This window comes from Salvelinus namaycush, chromosome 20 (genome assembly GCF_016432855.1).
Source record: "Salvelinus namaycush isolate Seneca chromosome 20, SaNama_1.0, whole genome shotgun sequence".
Lineage (NCBI taxonomy): Eukaryota > Metazoa > Chordata > Actinopteri > Salmoniformes > Salmonidae > Salvelinus > Salvelinus namaycush.
The window spans coordinates 49,078,217-49,092,856 of NC_052326.1; the positions used below are offsets into that span (position 1 = coordinate 49,078,217).

At 39.9% G+C, this 14,640-nt stretch overlaps 1 protein-coding gene across 1 annotated transcript in view; it reads right to left on the bottom strand.

The window, feature by feature from the left end:
* Positions 1 to 2,519: 2,519 nt before the first annotated feature.
* LOC120064655 (cadherin-22-like) overlaps positions 2,520 to 14,640 on the bottom strand; it is a 162,344-nt gene continuing 150,223 nt past the window's right edge. Inside the window, exon 11 of the mRNA XM_039015279.1 lies at positions 2,520 to 3,037. Coding sequence (XP_038871207.1) covers positions 2,520 to 3,037 — 518 coding nt within the window. The remainder of the gene's footprint in view (positions 3,038 to 14,640) is intronic.

Sequence of the window (14,640 nt, forward strand, 5' to 3'; positions counted from 1 at the left end):
AGCAGGCAGATTAATTAGATTAATGTTAGGGGTTAAATCAAGATTAGGGACAGACAGTGGTTACATGTAGGGTTAAGATTAGGATTAGGTTTAAGGTTAAAGGGAGAGTTTGCTTTTTTAAGTTTAGAAAAAAGTTAAATATCCCTTTAAGGCAGTGGTATTCAAACATTTTCAGCAGCCCCATTTTTCCCCCCACAAGTTTGTCACAACCCCACCCTACCCCAAATCTAATGACAACCTTAATAACCTTTAATTCATTGCATTTTCATCACTCATTAAAATGAAAATAAACATGTCCTCAATTAAAACACACTAGGGGTCGCGAACCCTACTTTGAATACCACTGCATTAAGGTTAGGGTTAAGGGGTGATGTAGGTTAAGGATTAAGGATATAATTAGGGATAAGGATATGCCGGTTAAATGTCCACTGTCCAACATTTTTCAACATCCTTAGTCAAAACGGCTGACTCAACACTCAAGTGAAATTTTAACTTTATACTCATAATGGACGTCCTACTGCTCAATTCAGTCCATAGCGCGGAAGACCTGCAATTGGTAGAGAGATTGACATTTAAAGGCATTGTTACCGCGTTCGCAGAGACAGCATCCGGGGTAAACGCTGCATATGTCGGCTCAATCGGAAATGACCTTTAAAGGTCAACTGCGCTACAACATAGATCTTCTACACTAGGGTTTGAATTGAGCCCTTAGTCCTTTGAAGTGAAACATGACATGGTATGACTTGGTCACCACCACAGACCACAAAGATGAGAGACTGAACTCCATATGCTTCAGGATCCTCAGGTAACCTCTACCCATCCTCAGCAGTAATTAGACTTACACATTCTGACTGTACTCTCTCTAGTGGAACAAAGCTATACATTTACTTCCTGGATGCAGGACTATAGATCCCTAAAAATATAAATATCTTCAGTAAATAAGTGTCATCATACCATAATTATGAGGGTAAAGTTTCACTGTATTAAATCAGCTATTATAATATCAAACTGTCCCCTACACCCCCCCCCCCCCCCTCGGGAATACTGTAGCGACTCTCACAAAGAAGGACATAATAAAATAAGATTATGATGTTAAAATTATATTAGATCCTAGGGATGTCTGTTTTTGCAGTGTGGAGAAATAGCCAACAGAGTATTTAAAAACACAAAACGATAAAATATTTATTGATTTTTATTTCCCATACATTTGCAAGTTTAAGGTCAACATTAAATAGGTTCTGGATGGTGGGTAGAATAATTCCATCTCCTCATCCTTTATTCCTGTACCTGTCACCCCTTCACATATCCATCCATCTTCTAAAATAGACCCAAAAGAACAAAAGCGATCAAATCTTTCAGAATATAAAACAAGTTGTTCGCATATTACACTCACACATACAAATACTGGAATGAAAATGAACTCCTCAGGAAGAGTTAGCTAATAGCCAACTCCATGAAACCAACAGTCATTTCATATAGTCCTGGATCACTCGTGTGGATTGTGCCTTATAGCCTTTTAAATGGCGCTGAAAAAGAAAGGCAAAAACCCGGTTATCACATACTGTCCCACAACCTTCATAATCCCTTAGAAATCTTCACAATACAGTGAAAGGATGTCAACACAAAACCAATTTGTGCACTGAATTGTCTCATCCTTTGTTCTCTCACTCTTTTCTTTTCTGTCGCGCTCTGTCTTCAGTTGTTTATTTTACAAAAGTGTTCCTGAAAAATAAATACAAATATTTCCAATACTGTAGTTGTCTGTGACCCAAATATCACCTTTGTGAAAGCAGTATGTAAAGTCCTACCTATGCTAAGCGCCTCTGTAGAAGCTCTTCTCTCCTCAGGTTCTCACCATAATAAACCTTTCTTTCTTCTTTCTATCTGTATCATTCTTCACTGATGTCCATTGTGATTATGGACAAAATAAATAAATAAATACAAAGGAATAAATACATACTGTAAATATTTTCTTAAATAAATACATATCTCAGATAGTTTGCCTTGTCTTGAAAAAAAATTACTTGACTCCCTGCTGAGTTTCATAATGTTCATATTTCTCGGAATGTCCTCAGAGCGTCCACTCACACAGCTAAAAATGAACCTAGTCTTTGATTCCAGACAGAACATACCCAGAAACTAATTTGAAAGGTAATGGTATTGTAACCTGTGGTGCCCCACTTATATTCTATTACGTCATACTCCTCTGATCCTTATTGGAATTAAGGGAAAAGTGAATGGATAACACCTGCTTTTATCCCTCATTTAATCAGCCCACCTTTCACCCTGGAGTTTCAAAACCTTTAAAAACGTTGTTTTGCTTTGAAAAACTTCAAACTTAAAGATTCAAAGTAAGAAAGATTTTTTGACCTAATCGATTTCCGACACACCAACTGGGCTTCAGTTCTGTCGCTGTGGAGATGATGGACGAGGGCTTTATAGGACAGTGTTGACACTGGGCTCCCTTGATACGGTGCTGGGGACGGAGGAGAAGGCAAAGGTCTGGGCTGAGGACACTGCTAGGAGCCCTCTTCCTCAGGATGTCCCGGGGCGTAGTAGCCCGCCAGCTGCCTGAAACGTGGTCCCCAGTCGCTGAGGTAGGAGAAATCCTGCTCGGACGTAGTGGACAGGGTGTGGATAGAGCTGAGGGAGAGGGCCGGCGAGCTGGTGCCTTCAAAGGCGTAGGTCTGGAACGAGTCGTAGGGCGGCACTGACAGGTCGGCATCCGCCTGCTCCACCTTCTTGCGGATGTAGCCCTTGAAGAGGGAGAAGTCGGCTGCCCCGCCATCGCCGCTCACCCGCCCCTGGATCCACTGGGGCAGTGCATGCAGATCAGGGCCTGACTCAGAAGATCCACTCTTGGCCTCGGGGAAGTCATAGAGGTTGCGCAGGGCACTCATGTCGTAGGCCTGCGTGTCCTGCTCGCCGCCGCCCTCGTCGTTGTACTTGATGACGTTGTCGCGCATGTCCTCCTCGTCCTCTGACATACGCTGGCCCTTGCGGTGGCGCTTCAGGGTTAGGATTAGCAGCACCAGGACTGCAGAGGTGGAGAAAGAGCATGGAATTAGGGATTAAGGGGTTTAGGGATTAACAGCGGGGAAATCAGAGCCAAAGATCTGGATTATTATCTGGAGTAGGGAGAAACTTTTCGAGAGTAGCTGGTAAGAGAGTAATTTCACGTAACAGGGAGAAGACTAATGAATTATAGGAATGAACAAAAACATCGGGGGCCATCTGCCCTTTTGTAAAGATTCTGTCAAGCACAATGGGGAATAACACAATTAATGAAGAATTATTGGATTATGCAAGTGGCAAAAAAATATTCAACAGCCTTTTTTGTCATTATCAGGAAAAAGTTTCCCCTTTTCCATCTCTGGTTTTCTAACTTTGATTTCACCCCAAAAAGAAAGCCAAGTGAAGTGAAATAACAAAGGGTAACATTTCCAATGCATGAGCATCGATTCTCCACGGGATGCACGAACAAAATCTTTAATTTTGCTCGCCCAGAAATATGTTTTGAAATGCTTAATAGAGGCTGATCCGTCTATCAATACTTCTTCAAGTGAAACGTGCTGCGGTAGAACCAGACAGAAAATCACAGCAGAGATCTACTGTATTGGGCTCTACCTAGAGAGGGTTTAATGACTGAAACATGAAGTCTGAATTAAAAAGGAAAACAATTGAGATGGATCACTTAATAGTCTAATGAGACGGAGGAAAAACAAAAGCTGTATCCACCTCAATAAATCAATGACGGCTTTAATCCAAGCTTACTTCTTTTAATCACCTCCTTTATGTCTGATTAGAAAACTTCCACTTAGCAATAGCCCCCTTCTCCAGACATATCCTTATTCTGGAGGGGCTGTGCTTGATTCCTTAATGAATTAACTATAACTTAATGTCTACCACCAAAGCAAATGTCATCGCTATGACAACAACATTCTAATCAAACGTGTCTATCGATTGTGGAAATAAAAAGATAAGATAATTAGAATGACTATATGAATATTCAGACAATATTAATGTATATCATGACTATTATGGAGTAATATTACCATTACTGTGTATAATACTGCTATGACCATTACAATTATAATTGGGATTGATGTGAAAACTGTTTCTTCTGTGTGTAATTCCCTTCATAGTCATCACCGTTTCAGGAGTTTTTGTTTAATCCTTTTTTTAAAGGTAATTTTGTTGTTTGCTTGAGTAATTAAATGGAAGGGATTTTTTTAGGGGGTAGATCAGCTTCAATATTGCTGATAGAAGCCACAATCTATCAATGTAATTGTCTGCATCATTTCCTTATCCGCATACTGTATATATATTATATATATATTTGTTTTATATATATTTTTCAACTACAGTTGAAGTCGGAAGTTTACATACACTTAGGTTGGAGTCATTAAAACTCGGTTTTCACCCATTCCACAAATTTCTTGTTAACAAACTATAGTTTTGGCAAGTCGGTTAGGACATCTACTTTGTGCATGACACAAGTCATTTTTCCAACAATTGTTTACAGACAGATTATTTCACTTATAATTCACTGTATCACAATTCCAGTGGGTCAGAATTTTGCATACACAAAGTTGCCTGTGCTTTTAAACAGCTTGGAAAATTCCAGAAATTATGTCATGGCTTTAGCAGCTTCTGATAGGCTAATTGACATCATTTGAGTCAATTGAAGTCGGGAGTTTACATACACCTTAGCCAAATACATTTACACACAGTTTACCACATTCCTGACATTTAATCCTAGTAAAAATTCCCTGTTTTAGGTCAGTTGGAATCACTACTTTATTATAAGAATGTGACATTTCAGAATAATAGTAGAGAGAGTGATTTATTTCAGATTTTATTTCTTTCATCACATTCCCAGTGGGTCAGATGTTTACATCACGCCCTGACCTTAGAGAGCTTTTTATGTCTCTATTTTGGTTTGGTCAGGGTGTGATTTGGGTGGGCATTCTATGTTCTATTTTCTATGTTTTTGTATTTCTTTGTTTTGCCCGGGTATGGTTCTCAATCAGGGACAGCTATCTATCGTTGTCTCTGATTGGGAATCATACTTAGGCAGCCTTTTTCCCTTTTGTGTTTGTGGGAAGTTGTCTTTGTTTGTGGCACTATAGCGCTTAAGCTTAACGGTTGTTTATTTTGTTTCTTGTTTTGTTGACGACATTTTAAAATAAAATGTACGCTCACCACCCTGCACTTTGGTCCAGTTCTTTCGACGGCCATGACCCATACTCAATTAGTATTTGGTAGCATTGCCTTTAAATTGTTTAACTTGGATCAAACGTTTCAGGTAGCCTTCCACAAGCATCTCACAATAAGTTGGGTGAATTTTGGCCCATTCCTCCTGGCAGAGCTGGTGTAATGGAGTCAGGTTTGTAGGCCACCTTGCTCGCACATGCTTTTTCAGTTCTGCCGACAATTTTTCTATAGGTTTGAGGTCAGGGCTTTGTGATGGCCACTCCAATACATTGACTTTGTTGTCCTTAAGCCATTTTGCCAATACTTCGGAAGTATGCTTGAGGTCATTGTCCATTTGGAAGACCCATTTGCGACCAAGCTTTAACTTCCTGACTGATGTCTTGAGATGTTGCCTCAATGTATCCACATAATTTTACTACCTCATGATGCCATCTATTTTGTGAAGTGCACCAGTCCCTCCTGCAGCAAAGCATCCCCACAACATGATGCTGCCACCCCCATGCTTCACCGTTGGGATGGTGTTCTTCGGCTTGCAAGCCTCCCCCTTTCTCCTCCAAACACAACGATGGTCATAATGGCCAAACAGTTCTATTTTTCTTTCATCAGACCAGAGGACATTTCTCTAAAAAGTACGATCTTTGTCCCCATGTGCAGTTGCAAAACGTAGTCTGGCTTTTTATGGCGGTTTTGGAGCAGTGGCTTCTTCCTTGCTGAGCGGCCTTTCAGGCTATGTCGATATAGGACTCTTTTACTGTGGACATAGATAATTTTGTACCTGTTTCCTCCAGCATCTTCACAAGGTCCTTTGCTTTTGTTCTGGGATTGATTTGCACTTTTTGCACCAAAGTACGTTCATCTCTCGGAGATAGAACGTGTTTCCTTCCTAAGCGGTATGACGGCTGCGTGGTCCCATGGTGTTTGTACTTGCATACTATTGTTTGTACAGATGAACGTGGTACCTTCAGGCGTTTGGAAATTGCTCCCAAGGATGAACCAGACTTGTGGTCTACGATTTTTATTTTTAGGTCTTGGCTGATTTCTTTTGATTTTCCCATGATGTCAAGCAAAGAGGCACTGAGTATGAAGGTAGGCCTTGAAATACATCCACAGGTACACCTCCAATTTACTCACATGATGTCAATTAGCCTATCAGAAGCTTCTAAAGCCATAACATAATTTCTGGAATTTTCCAAGCTGTTTAAAGGCACAGTCAACTTAGTGTATGTAAACTTCTGACCCACTGGAATTGTGATACAGTGATTTATAAGTGAAATAATCTGTCTGTAAACAATTGTTGGAAAAATGACTTGTGTCATGCACAAAGTAGATGTCCTAACCGACTTGCCAAAATTATAGTTTGTTAACAAGAAATTTGTGGAGTGGTTGAAAAGCAAGTTTTAATGACTCCAACATAAGTGTATGTAAACTTCTGACTTCAACTGTATATATTCACAGTGCCTTCGGAAAGTATTCAGACCCCTAGATTTTTCCACATGTTGTTATGTTACAGCCTTCTTCTAAAATTGATTAAATGAACAAAAAAATACTCAGCAATCTACACACAATACCCCATAATGACAAAGCAAAAACAGCATATTTTATCACATTTATTAAAAATAAAAAACAGAAACACCACGTAAGTATTCAGACCCTTTGCTATGAGACTCGAATTTGAGCTCAGATGCATCTTGTTGATCATTGATCATCCTTGAGATGTTTCTACAACTTGATTAAAATCCACCTGTGTTAAATTCAATTGATTGGACATGATTTGGAAAGGCACACATTTGTCTATATAAGGTCCCACAGCTGTGCATGTCAGAGCAAAAACCAAGCCATGAGGTTGAAGGAATTGTCCGTAGAGCTCTGAGACAGGTTTATGTCGAGGCACAGATCTGGAGAAGGGTACCAAAACATTTCTGCAGCATTGAAGGTCCCCAAGAACACAGTGGCCTCCATCAGTCTTAAATGAAAGAAGTATGGAAACACCAAGACTCTTCCTAGAGCTGGCTGCCCGGAGCAATCGGGGGAGAATGGCCTTGGTCAGGGAGGTGACCAAGAATCCGATGGTCACTCTGACAGAGCTCTAGAGTTCCACTGTGGAGATGGGAGAACCTTCCAGAAAGACAACCATCTCTGCAGCACTCCACCAATAAGGCCTTCATGGTAGTGTGGCCAGACGGATGCCACTCATCAGTAAAATGCACATGACAGCCTGCTTGGAGTTTGCCGAAAGGCACCTAAAGGACTCTCAGACCATGAGAAACAAGATTATCTGGTCTGGTGAAACCAAGATTGAACTCTTTGGCCTGAATGCCAAGCATCACGTCTGGAGGAAACCTGGCACCATCCCTACTGTAAAGCATGGTGGCAGCTGTGGAGTTGTCTTTCAGATGCAGGGACTGGGAGACTAGTCAGGATCGAGGCAAAGATGAACGGAGCAAAGTACAGAGAGATCCTTGATGAAAACCAGCTCCAGAGTGCTCAGGACCTCAGACTGGGGTGAAGGTTCACCTTCCAACAGGATAACGACCCTAAGCACACAGCCAAGACAACGCAGGAGTAGCTTCAGGACAAAAATGATCTAGAACCTCTATGATGCTGTGGAAGGATCCAAATTGTGGATTTAAAAGAAAACATAAATTCATGCATCACACCACTGAAGTGTAAAGAGACTCACATTTTTTTAATGGACTGGATATTTATAATTACCACCTGCGTCCTGTTTCAGTAATAATGAAATCAGAACTTCTTGTTGAGTATCTGATAATATACAATTGTTATTTGAGTGGTTCAAACACGCTAATAATGTTCCTCTGACTCCATCATTTTTTTTTTTATATACCTCAACTGGTATGCCATCCAGCCCTGGAGTTTTCCTGGACTTAAAGGCAGAAATTGCGTCAAGAAGTTCCTCCTCTGTAATTTGGCCTACACTTGAGTCTTTCTGTACAGCTGTTCTTTTTAAGGGAAGGGAGTTCCATGCGATCAAGGCTCTGTATAAAACTGTGCGTTGCCGTGAATACGTTTTTTTGGACTTGGGGACTGTGAAGAGACCCCTGGTGGCATGTCTTGTGGGATATGCATGGGTGTCTGAGCTGAATGTTACTTGATTATACAGACAATCTGGAATTTTCATCACAGTAATATTTTGAATAAAAACTAGGAGAGAAGCAGTTCATCTCTCGTCAACTCTCAACCAGGAAGTACTGGCATGCATGTTGTTGATGTTAGTTATGTATGTGCAGATAAGGGCAAGGTGTGCTGCTCTGTTTTTAGCCAGCTGCAGAAATGCTAGGTTTTCCTTTGCTTCACTTGACAATATTACCGGACAGTAATCAAGATGGGACAAGACCAGAGCCTATAAAAACACATTCCTTTTTATAAGAGACATAGCCCTCCGCATCTTCACAAAAGCGTTGTTAAAATGAGTTGACCAACATAATTGACCATTCGATGTTATACCTAGGAGTTAGCTTCCGCAACTTGCTCAATGATCACAGCCTTTATGTACATCTCCAGTTGAGGTTTATGTCTTTTGAATGAAATATAATGCTTTTAATTGTAGATGTATTTAAGACCAGTTTATTATGACATTCTGATACTGAGTAATTGGTTATTTAGAATTTCAGTGAGGTCCATGCTTTGGTTGCTGACATGTAGAATGTGTAATCATCCACATAGATAGTCATTTTAGCTTCGTGTAAGAGTAACGGCCCAAGGCAACTGGCCTGAGCGACACCGCACTGTACATATCTGATGTTAGAGAAGCTTCCACTGTAGAACACTCTCTGGGTTCTATTGGATAAGTAACTCTCCAACCATGTGATGGCCGGTGATGTAAAGCCATAGCAAGTAAGTTTTTTCAATAACAATTTACAATCAATAACTTCAAAGGCTGCACTGAAATCTAACAATACATCTCCAACTATCATCTTATTATCTATTTACTTTAACCAATCATTGGTCATCTGAGTCAGTGCAGTACAAGTTGAGTGCCCTTCTCTATATGCATGCTGAAAGTCAGCAGTTATCGTATTCTCTGAAAAATAGTATTTGGTCAAGCACAATCCTCTCCATCAGTTTACTAAGAACAGGCAAAAAACTGATTCGACCGTTGATATAGCCAGCAAAGGGTGCTTTACTATTTTTAGGCAGTGGAATTACTTTAGCTTCCTTCCACAAGTGTGGACACACACTCCTTAAAGCTTTGGTTAAATATATAGCAAATAGAGGTGGCAATACAGTCTGCTACCATTCTCAATAGTTTCCCATTAAAGTTGTCTATGCCTGGTGGCTTATCATTATTGATGGATAGCAATAGTTTTTCCACCTCTCCCATACTAACTTGACCAAATTCAATATATAAATCCTTCTCTTTCATTATTAGATCTCTAATACAAAAATATGATGGTTCACTGTTCAATGTTGTCATTTCACTGCTGAGTGATTTCAATTAAATTCTGACCTTGGTTTCTGCCAACTCACTGGTTTAGACTTTACAATTAATTTTCTTGTTTCCAGGATCAGTATGGTAGGCCTACTGCTATTTAAATGTTACAATATGTATCCTAAAATGCAACTGTGAATATACTGCAAATATAGACCTATTATTCAGCGCCTCAGTATCACTGATAAACTCTAAAAAGAAAGATGAACTTAATTTATCTAAATATACAGGGCCTTCAGAAAGTATTCACACCCATTGACCTTTTGCACATTTTGTTGTTCTACAGCCTGAATTTAAAATTGAGATTTTGTGTCACTGGCCTACACACAATACCCCATAATGTCAAAGTGGAATTATGTTTTTAGACATTTTTACAAATGAATTACAAATATAAAAGCTGAAATATCTTGAGTCATTAAGTATTCAACCCCTTTGTTATGGTAAGCCTGAATACGTTCAGCAGTAAACATGTGCTTATCAAGTCACATAATAAGTTGCATGGACTCACTCTGTGTGCAATAACAGTTTTTAACATGATTTTTGAATGACTACCTTATTGCTGTACCCCACACATACAATTATCTGTAAGGTTCCTCAGTCGAGCAGTGAATTTCAAACAAAGATTCAACCACAAAGACCAGGGAGGTTTTCCAATGCTTCACAAAAAATCTGACATTGAATATCCCTTTGTGCATGGTGAAGTTACTACACTTAGGATGGTGTACACCCAGTCACTACAAAGATACCGGCGTCCTTCCTAACTCAGTTGCCGGAGAGGAAGGAAACCACTCAGGGATTTCACCATGAGGCCAATGGCGACTTTAAAACAGTTACAGAGTTTAATGGTTGTGATAGGAGAAAACTACTCTACAATACTAACCTAAGAAGGAAGCCTGTACAGAATAAAAATATGCATCCTTTTTGCAACAAGGCACTAAAGTAAAAATGAACTTTATGTCATGAATACAAAGTGTTATGTTTGGAACAAATCCAACACAATACATCACTGAGTACCACTTTTAATATTTTAAAGCATGGTGGTGGCTGCATCATGTTATGGATGTTTTTAGGGCGTTCATGCTAGGGTGTTTTTTCAGATACAAATACGTGGAACAGAGCTAAGCACATGCGAAATCCTAGATGAAAACCTGGTTCAGGCTGCTTTCCAACAAACACTGGGAGACAAATTCACCTTTTAGCAACCTAAAACGCAAGGCCAATATACACTGGAGTTGTTTACCAAGATGACATTGAATGTTACTGAGTGGCCTAGTTACAGTTTTGACTTAAATTGGCTTGAAGATCTATGTCAAGACTTGGAAATGGCTGTCGAGCAATGATTAACAACCAACATGACAGAGCTTGAATAATATTTTTACAATCCAGGTGTGCAAAGCTCATAGAGACCTACCTAGAAAGACTCACAGTTGTAATCGCTGCAAAAGGTGATTCTAACATGTATTGACTTAGGGGTGTGAATACCTATGTGAATTAGATATTTGTGTATTTAATTTAAGAAATTTACTAACATTTCTAAAAACATGTTTTCACTTCGTCATTATGGGGTATTAAGTGCAGATGGGTGAGAAATTCCATTTTGAAGTCAGGCTGTTGGAATAAGTCAAGTATGTATGGTATGAATGAATACTTTCTGAAGGCACTGTGTGTGTGTGGTTCACTTACCATGGCCTTGCTCTAGCATACTGTACGTGTTAACCCAGCGGTGTAAAACATGATTGATGTTATTTCCTTGCAGACACAATTTGCTAAAAATAGTCCTCTGTGCGTTGCTTTTGGAATCTCAATCCTCCCTGACTCTCTAGCTTTTGTTTCGATGACCGTTAGCAAGCTGGACAGTGAAGAGACCATACATGTAGGTCTATTATCATTCATAGACAGTTTCGATTTGGTTTAGGTCATTTCAACGTGGATTGAGATCGTTTTTCCCCCGGGAAACCCAAACTACCCACGGTCAGCGGGCAGGATTGAATGGGTTCGCGGGGCGGTTCCGGGCTGGAACACAAAATTGTGGAGATTGTATGTTGAATAGATGGCAAAGACACTAAATGAAAATGGGAACACTAACCAAGCTTATCCACGGATGAGGAGCTTGAGAAGAAATGGAATAAAAAAGAAATGAAAAAGAAACATTTGAGGTCACGGTAATGGGTGTTTCAAGGCAATATTACTGTTCAAGAGAACATTACCAGGCAAGGGAAAAGAAACCCTCATAGTTGTGATAGTGTTCATCATTGAGAATGCACACTACCAAGCCAATTGTCTTTAACAATGACCGCTTGCCCAGACATACTGTATATGGTATGCACAGACATTTATTTTAATTAATTATAAGAATCTTAAAGAATATCACCTATCTATAAATGCCTCACATGCTTTATTCAACTGTCTAACTCCATCATATCCCAAAATATAAAGTCAGGCCAAAAATATGCAAAAAAATGTGTTGTATTTTTTAAATGTAAGGATTGGGCTCTATGGATCTATTATACTGGTAAAAAAAAAAATTGTATTTTTTAAATTTAAGGAATGGGCTCTATGGATCTATGGATCTATTATACTTTCCCTTGCCTGGTAATGTTCTCTTGAACAGTAATATTGCCTTGAAAGACCCATTACCGTGACCTCAAATGTTTTTTTCATTTATTTTTTATTCCATTTCTTCTCAAGCTCCTCATCCGTGGATAAGCTTGGTTAGTGTTCCCATCTTCATTTAGTGTGCACACCTGGATTGTAAAAATATTATTCAAGCTCTGTCATGTTGGTTGTTAATCATTGCTCGACAGCCATTTCCAAGTCTTGACATAGATTTTCAAGCCAATTTAAGTCAAAACTGTAACTAGGCCACTCAGTAACATTCAATGTCATCTTGGTAAACAACTCCAGTGTATATTGGCCTTGCGTTTTAGGTTGTTGTCCTGCTAAAAGGTGAATTTGTCTCCCAGTGTCTGTTGGAAAGCAGCCTGAACCAGGTTTTCTTCTAGGATTTCGCATGTGCTTAGCTCTGTTCCACGTATTTGTATCTGCACAAGATACTTAAAGGCCCAATGCAGATGTTTTTATCTCATTATACAGTGGGGCAAAAAAGTATTTAGTCAGCCACCAATTGTGCAAGTTCTCCCTTTTAAAAAGATGAGAGAGGCCTGTAATTTTCATTATAGGTACACTTCAACTATGACAGACAAAATGAGAAAAAAAAATCCAGAAAATCACATTGTAGGATTTTTTATGAATTTATTTGCAAATTATGGTGGAAAATAAGTATTTGGTCAATAACAAAAGTTTATCTCAATACTTTGTTATATACCCTTTGTTGGCAATGACAGAGGTCAAACGTTTTCTGTAAGTCTTCACAAGGTTTTCACACACTGTTGCTGGTATTTTGGCCCATTCCTCCATGCAGATCTCCTCTAGAGCAGTGATGTTTTGGGGCTGTTGCTGGGCAACACGGACTTTCAACTCCCTCCAAAGATTTTCTATGGGGTTGAGATCTGGAGACTGGCTAGGCCACTCCAGGACCTTGAAATGCTTCTTACGAAGCCACTCCTTCGTTGCCCGGGCGGTGTGTTTGGGATCATTGTCATGCTGAAAGACCTAGCCACGTTTCATCTTCAATGCCCTTGCTGATGGAAGGAGGTTTTCACTCAAAATCTCACGATACATGGCCCCATTCATTCTTTCCTTTACACGGATCAGTCGTCCTGGTCCCTTTGCAGAAAAACAGCCCCAAAGCATGATGTTTCCACCCCCATGCTTCACAGTAGGTATGGTGTTCTTTGGATGCAACTCAGCATTCTTTGTCCTCCAAACACGACGAGTTGAGTTTTTACCAAAAAGTTCTATTTTGGTTTCATCTGACCATATGACATTCTCCCAATCTTCTTCTGGATCATCCAAATGCTCTCTAGCAAACTTCAGAGGGGCCTGGACATGTACTGGCTTAAGCAGGGGGACACGTCTGGCACTGCAGGATTTGAGTCCCTGGCGGCGTAGTGTGTTACTGATGGTAGGCTTTGTTACTTTGGTCCCAGCTCTCTGCAGGTCATTCACTAGGTCCCCCCGTGTGGTTCTGGGATTTTTGCTCACCGTTCTTGTGATCATTTTGACCCCACGGGGTGAGATCTTGCGTGGAGCCCCAGATCGAGGGAGATTATCAGTGGTCTTGTATGTCTTCCATTTCCTAATAATTGCTCCCACAGTTGATTTCTTCAAACCAAGCTGCTTACCTATTGCAGATTCAGTCTTCCAAGCCTGGTGCAGGTCTACAATTTTGTTTCTGGTGTCCTTTGACAGCTCTTTGGTCTTGGCCATAGTGGAGTTTGGAGTGTGACTGTTTGTGGTTGTGGACAGGTGTCTTTTATACTGATAACAAGTTCAAACAGGTGCCATTAATACAGGTAACGAGTGGAGGACAGAGGAGCCTCTTAAAGAAGAAGTTACAGGTCTGTGAGAGCCAGAAATCTTGCTTGTTTGTAGGTGACCAAATACTTATTTTCCACCATAATTTGCAAATAAATTCATTAAAAATCCTACAATGTGATTTTCTGGATTTTTTTTCTCATTTTGTCTGTCATAGTTGAAGTGTACCTATGATGAAAATTACAGGCCTCTCTCATCTTTTTAAGTGGGAGAACTTGCACAATTGGTGACTGACTAAATACTTTTTTGCCCCACTGTATCTCATATCTGGGTAACAATTAAGTACCTTACTGTAACAGTTTTCCATTAAAATTGTCAAAAAGAAATAAAAATAGTTTTTTTGGAAGAAAAAATAACTATTACTCAAGCAAAAAAAAGCAAGGACTGTCTAGGAGTGGTCTGAGTGGAGAGGGTAAGGCCACCAATGGGGTGGAGGGACCTAATGGGAGGCATACGTCATTTAAAAATTGTTATTGGCAGAGGTTTGGATGTCACCAGCAAGCTGAGTCGCGCAGCAGTCTAAGGCACTAGATCTC